The 17,890-nt window shown below is 40.5% G+C and overlaps 1 protein-coding gene across 2 annotated transcripts; it reads right to left on the minus strand.

Annotated features, from left to right (window-relative positions):
• Positions 1-1,608: 1,608 nt before the first annotated feature.
• On the minus strand, positions 1,609-9,433 carry ifi30a (IFI30 lysosomal thiol reductase a). 2 transcript variants are annotated; one of them, XM_080464253.1, is made up of 8 exons: positions 9,197-9,433; positions 8,226-8,414; positions 7,885-7,959; positions 7,712-7,798; positions 7,457-7,609; positions 6,586-6,654; positions 6,335-6,433; positions 1,609-2,472 (listed from the first exon to the last, which is right to left on the minus strand). In XM_080464253.1, exons 1-7 carry the CDS (start codon positions 9,320-9,322, stop codon positions 6,368-6,370), a joined length of 765 nt encoding a protein of 254 aa, XP_080320379.1. In that variant the 5' UTR covers positions 9,323-9,433; the 3' UTR covers positions 1,609-2,472; positions 6,335-6,367. The 2 variants fall into 2 exon arrangements, with proteins under 2 accessions (XP_080320379.1, XP_080320378.1); XM_080464252.1 differs by lacking the exon at positions 1,609-2,472 and having other exon boundaries at positions 4,308-6,433.
• Between the last annotated feature and the right edge of the window lie 8,457 nt (positions 9,434-17,890).

Below are 17,890 nucleotides of genomic sequence, written 5' to 3' on the forward strand. Positions count from 1 at the left end.
GCTTTTTACCCGCTGGCATGTAAACATTTATGGAATAAATAAAAGCAGATCATAAACCTACTTTTTCTAGTGCTGCTCGGACACACGACAAACGATCAGCCTGCATGTCTTCACTTCCAGGTTGAATGATATTGAGGACTCTGATGATCACAACAATGTGAGAACATAGCAGATATTTAACTATCATAATAATAATTCATATGAGCATAGATGTCTTCCTGGTTTCCCAACCTAATAATATCAGTCCACATGCAATGTTGGTGTTGCTGCTGTAGTCATGAGATTGTTCCCGTTGTGTCCTTGAGCAATGATTTGCAACACTTGCCGCTAGGAAAACAGTGTTGTATGTATTTTTTTTTTTTTTTTTGTGGCAGAGAGAAAACTACTTGCACAATGTTTCTATCTGAAACTGTCATCTAAGCAAGCTATTCATAAGAAATTAACTCAAATTAAAACGAATACCTTCTTCAGTTTAATCTATTTCCAACATGGACAAATCACAACGAGATAGAAGAGCGAAACTGTCAGATTGATAGATGTTGTACCTCTGTGTATCACCTCACATCATTTTGCAGTGATTTCACATCCCTTCACAGGAATAATTGTTCTAATTTTGGTCATTCAGAGTCTCATTTGAGACATTTTTTTTACATCTATGTGAGGTTATTCTCAATTACTTATATCACTCATAGTATCCTGTTTGCATTTTATTGTTGTCTGTGTGTCTGAATTTGGTCATGTACATGTTGTTCCAGGTATGAGCAATATTACATCTCTCTCGTGTCGCCTTGTGTTTCCTTTTCATCTCATTTTAGTTGTTTTTTTGTGACCCTTTCTGTGATACTTACCAAATTTGTGGATTAAAGAGTGACAAGGCTGAGATGGGGCAGTGGTGGGGTATTTCTCATAAATCAAGAGAGATGCTGCCTATTAAGCTTTTAGGACAATGTGGGAGATTGGTGTGAGGAAGGATCGTGCAGAATGAAGATGATCCACTAAATTACCAATAGTAGAAGAAATAGATTAACGCAAGATGAATTCTGGACGCTTTGGGCCCCTGAGCGTGCTCCGTAATCTGCTCACACTCAGCATGTACTTCACATGGGAAGTGCAAACATAGACGTGACAATATATGAATGCTCCCCTCAGTCTCATTATTACTATACGAGAGCTGCGATAAACAATAAGCCGTTTACATAAGCTGCAGAACATAGTTCACCAGTAGGTTGCTTTTTGATTTGTGTCCAGACATCGCACAGGAAAATGATGATGAACGATGGGAGTGTTAAAATAGAGCAGAACGCCGGGTTGGTGGCCACCCAACAAGCGTGTCTTTATCATGAAGTACAGCCATATCCGACCACCTCCGACATGCATTACAACTGCTGACGTATTCAAGCCAACACAGCTGCATCATTCTCTCAACCACATGTGACAGTAGAGAGCAGATATATCTCACACACACACACACACACACACACACACACACACACACACACACACACACACACACACACACACACACACACACACACACACACACACACACACACACACACACGGCGCTACAGCTGAATTTGCAGCAGGAGCTTGAATGTCATAATGGAAGCAATCATAACAGGTCTGTTTATGCCAACATTTGTAGTGATAATTACAAAGCACAGTGCGATAGAGAAGGGGGGGGGGGAGCGAGGCCTGAAGCGAAACGCTGTTAATCATGTGCTCAAGAAGAAAATAAACTTTTCCATAAATTAAGCAGGGAGGCAACTAAAAAAAGGTAACAGAGCTGGAGGAAGGAGCTGCAAAGTGATCCGGTGTGTTGACTTACATGAGCACAACGTGCTGCAGTCACAGGGTTTAGTTACTGATTGAGCAGATACACGTTTAATCACTAAGCCTGAAAGGCTGCCCCACAGTCTATTAACTACACAAGAATTAATATTATCAGAGGGAACACAAGTTTCATAAACAACAAACAGTCTTTTTTTTTTATTTTACTGAAACAATTACAGCACACTTACTATTTCACAGTTAGACTGCCTTATGATTCAGAGTGACGAAACTGTCTCAAGTCTTGACAAAGGTTCTTATATTATGCAGGTAAAACAACTTGATCTACTCCACAAAGGATGTCAGTCGTTTGCATTTTATATAGTTTACTTTAAATGAGTTTAATAGAAAAGAAGGAGGGAAATTTGGAGGATTAAAGCGGTAACGACTCATCTGATAACACTGAATGACTCACAAGACTCTGGAGAAGCAGCTGGTCAGAGTCCCCAGGCTCCTGGAGGGTTTGAGGCCCAGGGGTTTAGATGGGGGGCCGTCTTTTGGGCCATTCTGGACGGAAGGTCTGCAGCACAGCCGGGGCAGATGGAGGTGGCCCGAGGAGAGCCTCTTCACAGCACATTTCACATCAAGGAGCTGGGGGAGTTCAATGCAGGGGTCTTGCTCTGAAGTCCACTGCCTCTCTGCCTGGTGGAAGAAATAAAGGCCAAACAGACACAAGCCATTAAAATATTTGAGATTTGAAACAGGGCAGGTTTTTCTCTATAAACACCACTCAATCACAAGTCAATCCAAAATGCTTTATGAGGAATTGGAAATGCATTAAAATGAAAAATGGTGGTGATTATTTAAATCAAAAACAATTCGAGAGACAAATGCAATAATAGACTACTATAAAAAAAAAAAAACCAGTAGATACAAGATTCCATAACAAAAAGTTGGATTCATTCACTGGCAAGCTGTGGCTCTGGATGTTTATTCCACAGGTGGAGAACAGCGAAACTAAAAACTTCTTTAGCACGTTTGGCATTGATCCTCTTAACTGTCAGGAAACCTCTTCCAGATGATCTGAGGGATCTGGATGTTTCATAAAATGTATTTAGGCCCAAGATCAGTTAGAAACAAGGTTTAGAAGGTTATTTTTTTGTCCAAAAAAGAGGCCTGTGCAGTGACTGAATTACTGGTGAGATGTACTTCTTTCTCTTGGTGCTGCTCAGGATTCTGGCAGCAGCCTTCCCAAGCATTTCTTCTTTTTTTTGTGTGAGTATGAGGATAAGTACAATCTAAACACTGAAATACAGACTGCTGCCAGCAAACTTTCTCGCTTAGACACTGGAAGTTTGACTCATTCTGCACAAACTGATTCTTTAGGAAGTGGAACCTGCTCAGTCCACTGCAGCACCGTTTATTCTGAGACGTCACCCTGCTTTGTCTTCATAGGCGACGTGTTGACTGTACCAAGCGTCAGTTCATCTTTCTCACTGAAATGAGGACGATACACCGACGCTCTTCAATTCCTGGTCTGTTTAGAGTGCCGGTACGACTCACGACATCTGGCGTCTCAGCAACAATTCAATGAAATACTGATTCAACAAGGACGGACAATGTCAGATTACTACTTTCAGGAATGAGTTCAGCTTTGATGCAAAACCAGAATTATATTTTAATCAATAATGTTTAATAACTGACTGAAGAATATGTGTGTGTGTGTGTGTGTGTGTGTGTGTGTGTGTGTGTGTGTGTGTGTGTGTGTGTGTGTGTGTGTCATGTGAATATCATATCCGTATTATGTCTCTCAGTTTGTGTGTATGAAAGCGGAAGTATCTAAGTGTGGGTGTGTATGAGGATTTATGCGTCAGTGCATGTATACCATTTGGAACGGTGTGCATTGTTGGAATCCATTTCAAGATATTTAAAATGGAGTTTCTTTCAAACTGGACAGTGAATAAATGTAACAATAATTACCTTTTTTGTGAAAGATCTGAGAAGATCACTGATAAATTGATAAAGCAGTGAAAAAGGGGCACGAATATGTACGTTCTTTTCTGTTTGGGACAGCTTGTTTTGTGTTTATTTACAATTCTTTCTTCAGTATTTTATTCTTAAGAGAGATATTCCCCCAACGCAGACCTTAAATTGCCTAATTTAAGTTTTATAAAAATCAACACAATCCAACGTTAACACAAATCTAAAGTTACAATGCGTACGCTTTACGTAAGGCTACTTTTAAACATGAGGTGGACACAGTGACCTGATGGTTTCTTCTCATATAGGCAAGTTATTTTTTATGCATCTTATCAGGCGTATAAATCTCACGCTACCATTAAATCAAGTTTTTCATACAACATACATGTATGAGCGCAAACTAATTTGAATACCATTCCAAAGTTGTCGTTTCGTCAGTTATTTCTACTCACCACTTATAAACTTAAAAGTTTCAAACATTTTGAAACTGTGGTAATCGTTTCTACATCTGATTTCATGATGGCGTCACAACACAAAAGTTATTCTTCAATACGGTTGACCGATAGTTCTCAGGATGTATATTTGTGCACAAGTACAAATACAATATAGCACAACATTATTGGTGATGCAGTGTAAAGTTTTCACTTCATTCAAATTCAGATTAAGTCAAAAAATGATTAAAGGTCAGAAATGTATTTTACTGAAAACATTAACGTGTGTTTGTATTTTAATTTTTTTTTTTTTTAACTGCGTGGCTGTAAAGGTAAACCGCAGACAGGGCTGTTTTGAAAAGTAGTCTAAAATATGACGAGCCCGCTCAGAAACCCACTCTGGGATTATTTTTGGAACATTTATCTGATCACAGGTCCTGAGACCCACACACTATCACCTTGGACACAATAGGCGGTTATCAGAGGGAGACAGTATTTGGGATTTAGCTCTTGGGGCTTCTCTTCCTCAGCGTCAGTGTTGTAGGCAAACATCTAAGAGGCCTTGTTTTCTGAGTATCCCGTGACCCTATCTCCCCATCTGCTTTGGATTTTCACCTTTTCATAAATGATTGTTTTGTCGACCAGGTCGACTAAAAGACACAAACGTCTGTGTTGACTTTTAGTCAACACAGACATTTAGTACATTGAGAATTACATTCAACACAAAACTCAGGATTGACTTATTTCCCCTCTTTGATAGAATTACTCTACTACTATTGCCTGTTTGAACACACAAAGGCCCCATTAATACGCCCAGTAATCTCAACACTGTTAAACACCATAACCCCCATCAACATTTTAACTTGCCATCTTCTGCTCACAAATAGTATTGGCACTCTAATTATTCTTAAAGTTTAAATAACCATCCTTACCTCCGCAATGTTGAAAAACTTTGAATTATTTCTTCTCATATTTACAGCTGCAGTAACACAGGAACGAGACCGTTTGGAAGGAAACGCCAAAGGGGAGGACGCAGGAACCACATTTAAGACTAGACATGGAGAGACCAATGGTGGCACCAGTACTTCACTGGGATGTCACTCGGTAGCTTTGAGCTATTGCCACACCTCTTCAGAGCCCTCAGCAGTCACTATTATGATAAACACCAGACTTCCACTGCACTGTTTTTGGTTTGCATTGCAACTTGTGACTGGAATTTCACAAACTAGCACTAAAGCAGTGGTTGCCTTTATTTTTTCTACAAAAACAGGCAAAAAATTTGTACACAAAGCATAAATCATGATGGGAAGCGGTGGGCTGTTTGTGAAGCAGCACGTACACATGCGTCTATCTGACTGGAGAATCTGTAAACCTCACGAATCCAGACCTTCTGGTTAGGCCAGAATCTGGCGTTTATTGAGCTCCTGTCCACAATCTCTACAAAATGTACCTCTTTTGTTTTGCCTTTTTACACTGTATAAACACATTTTTTGTGCTTTTGATTGTACTCTAAATACTCTTATTTTCTTAATGAGAGGTTATGAACTCTAACAACCCTGCCCTTTCTTACGTGTACCCACATGAATTCCTGTTTATAAACCTAAATACCAAACAAATAGGTGTTATTTATGAAATTTTCAGTCCCTTAATCCTGGGTTTCATATTTAAAATTCTGCATATAATGAATGTATTATTTTTTTTTTAATAGAAGCATGTATTTATTTTTTATTAAAGCATATGTATGTCAAAACAGGGATAAAGTTGTATACCGCGTTGGTTCAAGAGTGAAGGAGTCTGGTTCATAAGCCACGACAACCATGTGAAGACAGTCACATGAGACTATCAACACTGCATGTACATATAACTCACTGTCTCTTTTTCCTAAAATGTCACAGGGCTGGAGATGCTTTATGAGACTTAGCGCCCTCAACAGGACAATAAATGATACAGTTTTTTACTTGGGGGGGGGGGGGGCAATTCCGAAGTGCCACAAACAAGGTCTGATTTTATGGATTCAGGTTGTAAGATTACAATGAGGAAAGAGAGTCAAATACATTTATACTGTGTGATTTTAAAAAAGTGGAAATACAGCAAAAATCCCATGTACAAATATTTGTTGATATTCCTGGGTGTCCGCAGTTTTGTGGCCACACCTGGAACAGAGCGAGACAGACGTGGTTGCTCCTTCAGGCTCTGGAGCAGAAACTCCTCAAGTGTCTCTGGCGCCCTCCGCAGGCTTCAGGTTTAGGACCCTGAAGGGATAAAACACATGAATCAAGGTTGTTAATTATCATGCAAGAGAATACTTTGTGGCTGTTGTTCACGTCTGTAACTAATACCACCATGAAAATCTGCCTGCAGCAACCCTGCTTATGCTCCTGAAGAAGAAGAAGAAGAAGAGTACCTTATACATGCTGCAGATCAGGGTGAAGAGAGACTCTTCAGCTTTCTGTTGAAGCTCCTCTGTGTGCTCCTGTGGATCGGGAAAGCTTAGTTTAACCAAAAGCTGAACAAAAAAGTCTTTCAAATGAGTCAGAAGGTAACTGCAGTTAGAACAAATGGCTTTTAAAACCAAATGAAATTGGTGGATAATTTACACGCCACGCGAGTTATAAAAACTGTATAAGAATAGTAAGACGTGCATGCTGCGATCAGACACCAACAAACAAACAAACAGACTTTATAGTTCGTAGGTTAATAAAAGTAAAACCTGCATTACAAACCTTTTCCTCTCTAGAGAAGTTTCATGGAATGAGCATTAAAAATAACTCAGGATCTTTCGAGCAACATTAAGCGAGGTCTGAACTCTTTAATTCCCCCATCTTGGTTGAGGTATTAAAATAAAAATTATATTTCATATAAATTTGAAATTCATGGTTTGTTTTATACTTTATCAATGCCGATGTGGCGTTTGGTTCCAGGATTCACAAAATGTTTGTTTTGAGCTGAAAAACTTGTGGCGAGCACAGCTGGACTGTATGAAGAACGGTCACGACTCGACTGGAAACCAAAATAACCAACGTGTCACCATTTTCCAGACGAGCCGCTACGATCAAATGACTTGAGCCAATACAGGTTGACCAGAAGCAAAATGTCCAACTTTGTACGTCTAGTATCTTCCAAGATAAACTACTGACAGTTCAAACGTTGCACCCTGATGTCGTTCACTTTAAACTTTTTTAGAGTCACACCGGCAGTTTGAAACGTTTCCTGGCGATTTGTCAAGTTCCAGTAAAACACAGCTCCAGATTGAGAGGCGCCGTTGGATCCCTCACCCCGTTGATTGTGATCCAGGGTACATATTCATGAGGCGGCTGCAGGGCTTTGGTCTTCAAGGCGTTCTGATGCATCAGCTTGTTCCCCACGTCACCGTTCACACAGCTCATGACGCTGCCCCAGTCCAGCTCCGGGCTGTACACATCCACACACTGCAAGACGACAACAAGGGGACATAAAAGTCATGTCGCGTGCGACTGGGAACCAAAAGCTGACGACTGAGGGGGAAGCTCACGGTGCAATCACACTCTTACACTTTTGGCTGCCTTGATGACATCAGAGGCAGACTCCATGCAGTTCATGACCTGGAAAGCTGCTTTAGTCATGTTCAGTAAGCAGGTCTGAGAAAGAAAAGAAAAAGAGGAGGTCTACTAAATCACAATCATAAACATTTGAAAGAAACAAAATAATCTGTACAATGGATTACCTCAATCATGTTGCCCAGGCATTCTTGTTCTCCATGCTGGCACTGAAAAATATACTTCTGTCCATCAAACGATTCCTGTGATGTAAATAGAGAGGAAGGATTTAAATATTAGAAATGCAGATCAGTTAAGAATAGAATAATTCATATTGTGATCTTGTTTGTTTTACATGGGCTTTTCCCATTTGTGGCGACTCGCAGCTGCATTTATGTGTAAAAGCAAGGTCCAGACACAAAGAAATATCAGGGTTTCTTTTTTCTTTTTTTTTAAATACCCGGGTACATGTAAATGTGGTCTTAGTTCAGTCAGATAAATATTACCCAAAGCTATTTATGTAAAGTACCTTTGCATTACCGTACGGCACCACGGTGACAGACATGATGTCGTTCAGCATTACCCAGGTGGGGTAAAGCATCCCGGTGAGAAAAATCCTGCAGTCAGGACACAGACTCTCAATGTAGACCTCCACCTGGACCGGTGGAGCCATCTGATGGGCTCTGGTGAAGTTGGACATGAGGCACCGCTTCAAAACCTACACAGGATTAGGAGAGGCCAGAAATCTAAATCAAACATCAAGTCAAAAATAATTTATAGGGTACATTAAATCTAGGCAAAATGGCCATTCTTAATAATACCTAACATAACAAATATTTGCCAGTTTACTGAGGCAAAACCGGAAGAATAAGAATAATTTTATTACACAGTGCTGGTAACAAGACAGCTGCTGCTGGAGCCGGGGCAGAGGCAAGGAGCACATGATGGACAAACAGAGCCACATTTGGCAGAGCCTACATAATATTACATCCCTTTGAAATAATGCAATGGATAATAGTAAAATAAAAACATTTTCATCCTATTGCATTTTTTTTTTCCTTTGACAATACATATCAAGAGTTCTAATAAATCATCATTTGAAATACAAAGGGACGACAACAGATGTCAGTTGGAGGTAATTTAAAGCTTAATATATTTTCTTTTTATTAACAAAACATTATAATTTTATTGTCTTAAATTCAGTCCAAAATCATTAGCTTGTATTTAGTTGATCTTTAGTTTTTCCTCTCAAGTATTTCAAGGAGACTTTCCCCATCCTGCTCCTGCTGCAGCTCTCTGGCGCCCCCAGAGGACACCGCCTGCACCACACAGTAGAAAAACAACACAGGTCCTAAAGAGAAAGTGTCGGAGAGTTTGTTTGTTTGTTTATCCAAACTTTCCTGGGTGAACAGATCGAGACAGCAGACGGAGGTTTGCTCCTCTGTAGCGCTCAGTGAAAGCGGATAAATCGGAGGTTTGAGTCTCATTGCCAGTCCTTACCCCGCACTGGGCAGCTGATTCCAGAGAGGAGCACCACTTGTCGGGAGGAGAGGAGCAGGAGGAGGAGCAGGAGCCGGGCTGTGAGCTCAGCCACACGGTCAGTAGCAGCAGCAGGTTGGCCTTCATCTTCTCAAAGCGTTTCCAACACAAAGCTACAACAAACACATCCGCGGCTGACCGACAATACCACGGCGCCGCTTTAAATACTGCACGGCGCTTCCTCGTGGACGCGTTCTGGCTTCTGATTGGCTGTCAAGGATGTAATTTCATTTGAGCGTCACTTGTTTCCAGCGGAGATCTCGACCAAACAGAGTCACCCAAGTAACTTCTAAAACACTTTTCAGGGCTGCAACTTTCTGTTTATAGCTTTGTGTTAGAATTACAGCAATATTTGTTCAACGATCAGTGAAATGTCTTATAATTTCTCATTTAATGTAGCAAAATAATCTTTCTGCATCCTGCTTTTGCAGTTATCATAGAAACATTGTTTTTGATTGTGTTTTAATGCTTTCTACCAATAGAACACACCCTAAAATATATTTAAATGAATGTATTAATTTTATTTAATCCCTAAGGTGTTGTTGAAGGATATTTTGTATATCTCAAGTCACCACTGAAAAGATATACTCCATTATATGTCCAATATAGACTATTTCCTATTAAATATTCTTTATAAATGATTGAGTACTACTAATATACAGCACAATGTTATTCAACCTGTGTACACTTCTAATGTCAAAGCACAGTTCTTCACAATTTTAGGATAAATATGCACGAATGTGTATGTTCTGCCCATGTGCGCGTGGGTTTCCTTCCACAGTCCAAAAACATGCATGGGAGGTCTTTTGTTGACGCTATATTGCCCCTATGAATGTGAGTGAGTGTGTGTGGTTGTTCGTGGATCTGTGTGTTTGCCATGAGATAGACCGGCAACCTGTCCAGGTGTATCTTGCCCTTCCCCCTGCTGGGATCGGCTACAGCGTGACACTGAACTGGACAAGATGGATGCATGGACATCAAGATGGCCTAACTGTGACCAGGAGATACTTTGCTTGAGCAAAGTGCCTAAACACTACAAGCAATCCTACAAAATAACACCTTTCTCAATACTTACCAACAATTAAAACCATTAGTTTAAAATAAATATTGTTTAAATATCCCAAATTATAGATACATCTGATGACAGTTTAGATGCTAAGGGGATGTGTCATTTAATGCGAAAAGGGATTTGGGACACACATTTTGTCTTTTAAACCCTTTTTTATATTATTTCCAATTGTTGGGATTTACAGTGTGTGTGGGACAAAGCACAACCTGTTGTGCCAAGATTTATTTTCACATGTATTAAATAAGGAGTAAGCGTATGTAGAGGAGGACTGGCAGTCTGATTGTTAGTTCACTACACTTCTTTTTAAATAAGACAAGATTCTTCCGAACATGACTTTTGTCACGTTAAGACAAAAAAATTAAAAATCAGTGACATGTTCCGGCTGAGGTTCTCTTACTCAAGAGTCACATAAAACACACATGGAGAAAAACATCACCAACCCTTGAACATTACGAAAGGTTTCACCTGGTGATCCTCACATGATCCCGGCACTAAAAACAGGTCAGAGACAACACAGCAGTCAGGACAGAGGATGCTGTGATTCACCCATTTTGTAGTTTTACTTCCTCAATAGCAGAGAAACACCAACAATCCCATTTTCAAATCCTCCTCCCCTTTCTGGAGTCACACCCTTCAGATGTAAATTCTGAAATTCTAACCTTGAACAACTAGTGAAACACTTCACTGCAAACTAGCTTCACGGGCAGGAGGACCTCCTGATGATGTTGGAAAAAAGGTCTTCACAAAGAGGATATTTCTTTCAGGAGCAAAGATCAAACAATAGGAAAGTGTGAAACATCCATCTATCTTCTTTCTGGCTCAGTGCACATGGAGTCATAGTGGCATGCTCATCTGGAGTTGTTAGAGGGAATACATGTAATGTCTGCGGCAGGTCCTGGTCGAACCCCGGGCCCCCCCCCTCACTGCCGCTTTAAGAAAAAGTAATTGTGAATAAAGAAAGATGCCGTCCTGTTTGAACCCCTAAAAGCATCCAGAAAAACAACTTCAATGTGTGAAAGTGAAAAACTGAAAACCGCAGCCCAAGAAAAGAAAGACACGGCTGATTTTATACATCTTTTATTGTCTTTTTAAATCATTGCATCAGCCTAAAGAAAGAACCGTACGGATCCAAGAGTACATGTCTGCAGACAAACACAACTCTGAATCAAGCTGTACATGAGACAAAGAAAGAAAAATGTTGCATCTGATTTACGACAGACCAACGTTGGAAGAGTAACACAAGAAACGAGAAGAATAACCATCTTTTTCGTGCATCGGGGTGGGCCACGCCACAACCAGCAGGCCTCTACTGGCTGAAACAACAGTGCTCCCTCTGCGCTCAATTGCACTTTGGTGTAGAGTAGCTTTGTCTGACTTCCCCATTCCTTGTTTATTTTATTTATTTATTTTTCCGATAGGAAAAGAAGTCCACGTCATTGTTAATCGCTAGCTATACATCTGCTGCTGAAGCTGGTGATACACAAGGCAACTTTCTGGGCAACACTGTAGAGCATCAAGTGCTGTGATATGGAGAAAAGGCCTGTCGGCAGGCTGCAAGACAACCTGTACTCAGAACTCTAGGTGGGTTTGTATGCTGTTATAAAAGTTTAGGAAATGTGTGTCATTTGTTTTTTCTTTCTTTAAAGTGTTGCTGCATGATAACGTTGCCCAGGCCGTTGCAAAACGCACCACCTCGAATCTTAAGTCTCAAACGTGCCGGGTTGCGTCTCGGAAGAGAACTACTGTACACCAGTGAGTGAAAATACGACAAAATATTTCACATCATGTTAATGGAGGGGATCTCAAAGTGTGGGAGGAGCCAACCTCAGCGCTGAAACCGCCGTTTATTTCCTTTATCCTTCACAATTTTGACCAATAAATGCTGAAAATCCAAAATAGAATATCTTAAAATATTCTACTTGGCGCCCCCTGGAGGAGGCCCACCCCACACTTTGAGAAGCGCCGCGTGAATGAAACAAAACTGTCCAGACCAGAGTTCAGACCTTAAAACACCATGAACAGACTGAGAAGTGATGATGTGAGAAGGCTGGAAGCAGACAGGAAGAAAGGGAAATCAAAGTGCAGCTGTCAACGTTATAAATTAAATGCGAGTCAAACACAAAAGCTGAAGCGAAATATTGGCAATAAATTTGGTCTTGAAAAGGACTTCTAACCAACAGATGGATCATCCGGTTCAGCTTCTTGTTTCAACGTCATCTGCTGTGTAGTGCAAAATCAAAGAATAGGATGCCTCTTGATAGTTCTTCCTGAATTTAAATGTTTTTTTAAAACTGTACTCAAGTATGTTCACCAAGTGGCATGTCTTTACTGTTTATTCACAACATGTGGGTAACATCCCCCGCTTGTATTAACTCTCGAAACCGGAGGAACACCAGACGGAGTCGCCGTGGACTGGACCGTACTGCGCATTAAACAGAAACAGCAAAAGATGCAACAGGGTCTCAAGTTAGGATTCAGCACGCACGCACACACGCACGCACGCACACGCACACACACGCACACACACACACACACACACACACACGGCTCAGTGTAAGGTGAAGGAGTCAGCAGGTAAAAAAGACTGATGTATCATGGAGCTATCTGTTTGAAGTCGAGGGAGCACTGTTCTCACGGGAAAAAATTCAAAACAGGAGAAAAACAAAACAAAAACAGAACAAGCAGTCATAACATTTTCAAGTTTAAAATGACAGGAAATAAAGAAATACAGATCAATCCATCACCACCGCTCTGAGGGACTGACAGACTGATTCTCAAACGCATATTTACTATTTGGTTAATTACATGTTGTAAACATTTGTATTTGTTTTTTTCTGTATGGATGAAAAAATTCAAGCTAGCTTATTTTTTTCTTTATAGGCTCTGTAAGGTTATCATTAACAGATATGAACAAACATAAACAAAACAAAAAAAACAAAACAACAACACTTTGACAAGACAAATCTATCAGCTTTTTAAAAAAGCCCAAATAAAAAAAAAACATATATATATATTTATCTGTATATATATTTATATAATTGTACTCAGGCACCATTAAAGATCACTTTCTAATGCCATCATTGTTTCATGTACAGAGTGACCATGAACCGTTTAATCGTGTACCTTTACTTGGTCTTTTTTTTTTTTTTTTTTACTTTTTTTCTTGCCTGTGAGTCGAACTTCAGGCCAACAAAAACCTCATGAGCGTCCACAGAGATCTGCCAAAGTGAGATACAGTGGTAAGATTGTTTTTTGTTTAGTTTTTTTACAGCATCAGTGTCCGATCAGTGGCGGATCTCTGTGGCAGCGTCGAGTGAATCTTCTCTGGTGCAACTTTAACACTGCCTCTACTCACAAAGACACAAAACAAAATCAAAAACAACGGAACAAATTCTCGTGTTCAAGAAAAGAAAAGAAAAAGGAAAAAAAAAAACCTCTAATATTTATTAAATGCAAATCAGCCGAGACTGCATTTAAACATATAAACTCAGCTCTGTAAATATTAACACATGTACACGAGCTTGCTTCATCTTCTGAACGCACCTGATAATCATGCTTTAATACGTGGATCGGCGGAAAAGTCTGCGCGTGATGGCGGTGAAGCTCGCTGCGGCCGATTAGTCAAAATGCTTCGACACGCTGCTCGGGCACGAAGCAGCCGCGGAGCAAGTCTAATGAACGTGTTCACATCGAAAGCCTCTCTCTGATTTGCTTCAAGCACAGTCCAAATCAGAGGGGAATCATCCAAAAATATAGATATCTAAGTATATATTTGAAAATATTTATTCTCTGACAGATCTCTCGTTCTTCAAACTTTAACAGACACCAAATATATATCTTTTTTTTTTTGTCTTCTTTGTAAGTCAGTGAAAGCTGTGCTTTGTGTGTATGAGGCCATTTCAAGAGATATCATTTACAGTGTACCAAAGAAGGATGAAAAAATATTTATTTCCTTGAATCATCATTTGTCTTATAGAAAAACTTTTTTTTTCTTTTCCCCCCCAAGAAGCTTAACGATGCATAAGTATTAAATGAGCAGGATGAACGCTTTGAGGTTCGGCTCCTCGTCAAAAGCACAACAAAGTCTTCATCGTCTGCCCCGGATGTTCACGCCCGTCTCTCTGTGCGACCAGGTTTCACTGCTACTAGCATTGCTTCCAGCTATTCCGACGCCTGTGAATTACATGGCATATATGGCAGACGAGAGCGCTTATAGGTACACCGCCAAAAAGGTTCCCCTGAAATGACGCGGGGAGCCGCTCGGCTCCACCTTTCAGTTTGTCCGAGAGCGTCGTCGGCCAAAGACGGTGAAATGAAAGCAGGACCACCAGGGTCACGACCTCCAAACGTCAGACAGGAGCTTCAGAAACAAACTGGAACCTTCCGACTCAACTGGTGGGAATTCCCCCCTCCCCCCACCCCTCCCCACCACCACAAACTTCCCTGCAAAAATCCCCCCGGCACAGTCTTCCGCTCACTCCTGGTGGTATAAAGCAACGTGTGCAGCTTTGCTGGGTTTATCAGACGTCCGTCTTGAAATCTGTTTCAACAGTCTCGTCATGGAGGAAATGAACGTCTATGTAGCGAGAATCACGGAAATTCAACTTAAGAGTTTTTATTCACTCTCATTGAACTGTTGCAGATCCAAATGGACACGAAGGGATCCAGCTGGTGAACGTCTGAGGTTTGGTTTTGAATTGATTTAAAAAAAACATGTTAAACTAAACTTTAAGTAACTCTAATTGTAAATTAATTTTTAAGATTGAAATGGTTACTAATTGACCTGTTTAGAGTTTGGAGAAGTTTGTATTGACCTTTTTCACTAATCATATTAATTTGTCTGCGGCTGCACGATGCTGTGGTGGATCGATGTGGCTTTTCTAGCTCGTCTGGTTTCTTCTGCATTGAATAAATCCGTACCGAAGATGGTAGGCCTGCACAATAACGGGCCACCCCGCGATAATTCGATCATCAAGTATTGCAATGACGGAATTTGTAATAAATCCAAGCACGACGACATTGTTTTTCTTCTTTTCAAATTAGACTTTGTTGTTTTTCCTTCATGGCTGTGCTTCAAACTTCTCTCTGCTCACCAGGTATGAAATAACACGAGCTGTCGATTTAGAAATAATTCATTTCACAATTCGTGTGAATAAATAATGAAATAAAAAATGTTTTTCTATCAAACTTGAGATTCTGAATTTGCAGATTTTAGTTTTTCTTTTAGAATAAATTGATCAAATGAGAAATTTGCTAAATATTGTGAAGCTTTAAACAATGGATGGTCATCAACACAATAATATTTTATTATTTAAGTATTTCTATTCTATTCTATTTGTAGTTTTTAAAAGTTTCTGTCAAGCAAAACCACAGTTATGGTCCAACAATAAACAATTTCTTCACAAAGGCCTTTTCAACCCACAGCTGACGTTGCGATACCACAAGTTGTAAAAGGAAAAATTACTCTTCCATAAATTACCTGAATTCTTTGTAGTTTTGTTTTTTTTGTTGAGGAAAATCTGAGTTTTTCATTGTGTCAAGTAGGATAATTTTGCAGTGTGGACAAGAATTGCATAACGAGCCTGCAGCTCTTCTTAAAAGTCGGTTTGAAAAAGTACTGAAGAGTTTAAGCAGTCCACATCTTCAAACTCAGCCTATCAGAAGAAAACATCGCAATCAATCAAACGATTTACAAGACAGTTGTTGACTGCAAAAGAACAAAAGCATATACTGTACACTGTATACTCCCAGATTATAATGAACATATTGATCACTCCTGATATACTGGATATAAAAACAGCTATAAACACACGGACAAAAGAGCGCCACCACTGTCTATTAGTTTATGGTTGTTGGGCGACACACTGCAGTGAGTGTGTGGAACGACTGGAGGGGGGAGGGGAGGGGGGGAGAAAAAGTGCAGCCAAAAAGTGTTGGTCCAACAAACTGGATAATAGATGCACCAGCAGTGGTGGTGACTCGACCGGATATTGAGAGGAACCGACTTAATACAAAAAAACACTGAGATACGCTGCATGCATCAACTTGTCCAATGAGCTTCAAAGAACTGGGCTGGGTCATGGATGTGTACTGTTCACATTTCTGTCTCGTCTGAGTTTCAACTGAAAAGAAATCAGACACACACACACACACACACACACACACACACACACACACACACACACACACACACACACACACACACACACACACACACACACACACACACACACACACACACACACACACACACACACACACACACACACACACTAGCTTGGGTGCACTGTGAGAGAAAGAGCACCACGTTATTGAACCGCCTCGACCGTGGAAAGAAGGAATATGTAACAACTGGAGGTTTACTAACAAAGGGGCACAGCCAAACAACTCTATTAGAAGAACATGCTCAGAGTCGCTCATACACACACTCGTACACACACACACACACACACTCGAGCACAACTACGCTAATTTGCCACATGGATGTCGCCTTGTGTGAACCGCGGGTTTATGATACGTGGCTTATGGAGCGACACTCGACGACGAGGAAAAAACGAGTTCATCGTAACGACTGAAAAGGCACTTCTCATCTTTCCCACTCTCACGCCTAGCCCTCTGATCGGAAGCGCCGCCGCCGCCTCCGACGTTTAATTCTTGGGACCTTCTTACGCACCAAGAACTGTGAAAAGTACAGTACAACTGATTCGCCCTGACTGAAATCATATTGATGAACTTTACAGGTCAAGTTTGGCAGAAGACGGCGGCCGGTCGTCGTTGAAGAAAAAAAAAAAAACATCGCTACCTGAATTATTATAATTTTTTTTTTTTTAAACTTCCAAGATTTGGGAGGCAAAAATGATGCTGTGCTTGAAAAAAGCTTTGTGTTTGCTGGAAGCTTCTCGAGATGAAATGTGAGGCTGAACGGAGGAGTAGCTTTTAGTTTCTAACCGTCGACAAAAAAAAAAAAAGTACCACAACTGTTAAAAAGATTACTCCTGTTTGACACCCTTCTACAAAAATAACTTCTTTTTTGGCATTCTCAGAGAAATACAAGTCAGAGATTTCCAAGATTATTGAGATTATTATTTGTTTACCTTGAGAAATGAATCAAGTTTAGAAGCAGCATCATATAACAGCTCTTTTGTTTGTTGCACGATGACGCGTCAATAACCCTGCATCTACACAGCTGTGCTTTGATAAGTTACACTGAACGGAGGCAGTACAATCTTTACCTCAAGTCAGGGGCGGGGGGGGGGGGGGGGGTTTCAACGTGGAAGAACATGAGCCCCCAACTCCTGAACCCCCGAAGACTAAAACATGGCTCTTCTTGTGCGAGTTAAAGGCTTTTCATCTGAAATCAGAGGGGTTCTTTAACCGTTTCATTTGTCTCCATTATGCTTTTCATAAATTCTGTTGTTAAAATGAGTTTTAATGCAATAAACTTTTACTTCTATATCAAGTTTGGAGACGCATCGCCCCGGATTTCTCCTTCAGCTGAAGCTCTCCATCCCCTCCGAGGAGCCCAACTCTGCCTCAAGCCGAACCAACATGGGGGGGGGGGGACTGGAGAACAGAGCGAAGGAACT

The sequence above is a fragment of the Lipophrys pholis genome (genome assembly GCF_963383615.2).
Source record: "Lipophrys pholis genome assembly, chromosome: 1".
Classification (NCBI taxonomy): domain Eukaryota; kingdom Metazoa; phylum Chordata; class Actinopteri; order Blenniiformes; family Blenniidae; genus Lipophrys; species Lipophrys pholis.

Excerpts from the sequence above, each read along its gene's own strand:
- ifi30a (XM_080464253.1), bottom strand. The coding sequence starts at position 9,322 with ATGAAGGCCAACCTGCTGCTGCTACTGACCGTGTGGCTGAGCTCACAG. Across the intron at positions 7,960-8,225 it reads TGCCGTACGGTAATGCAAAG|GAATCGTTTGATGGACAGAA; the intron begins GTACTTTACATA and ends TTTACATCACAG. Across the intron at positions 6,434-6,585 it reads TGATCTGCAGCATGTATAAG|GGTCCTAAACCTGAAGCCTG; the intron begins GTACTCTTCTTC and ends TTATCCCTTCAG.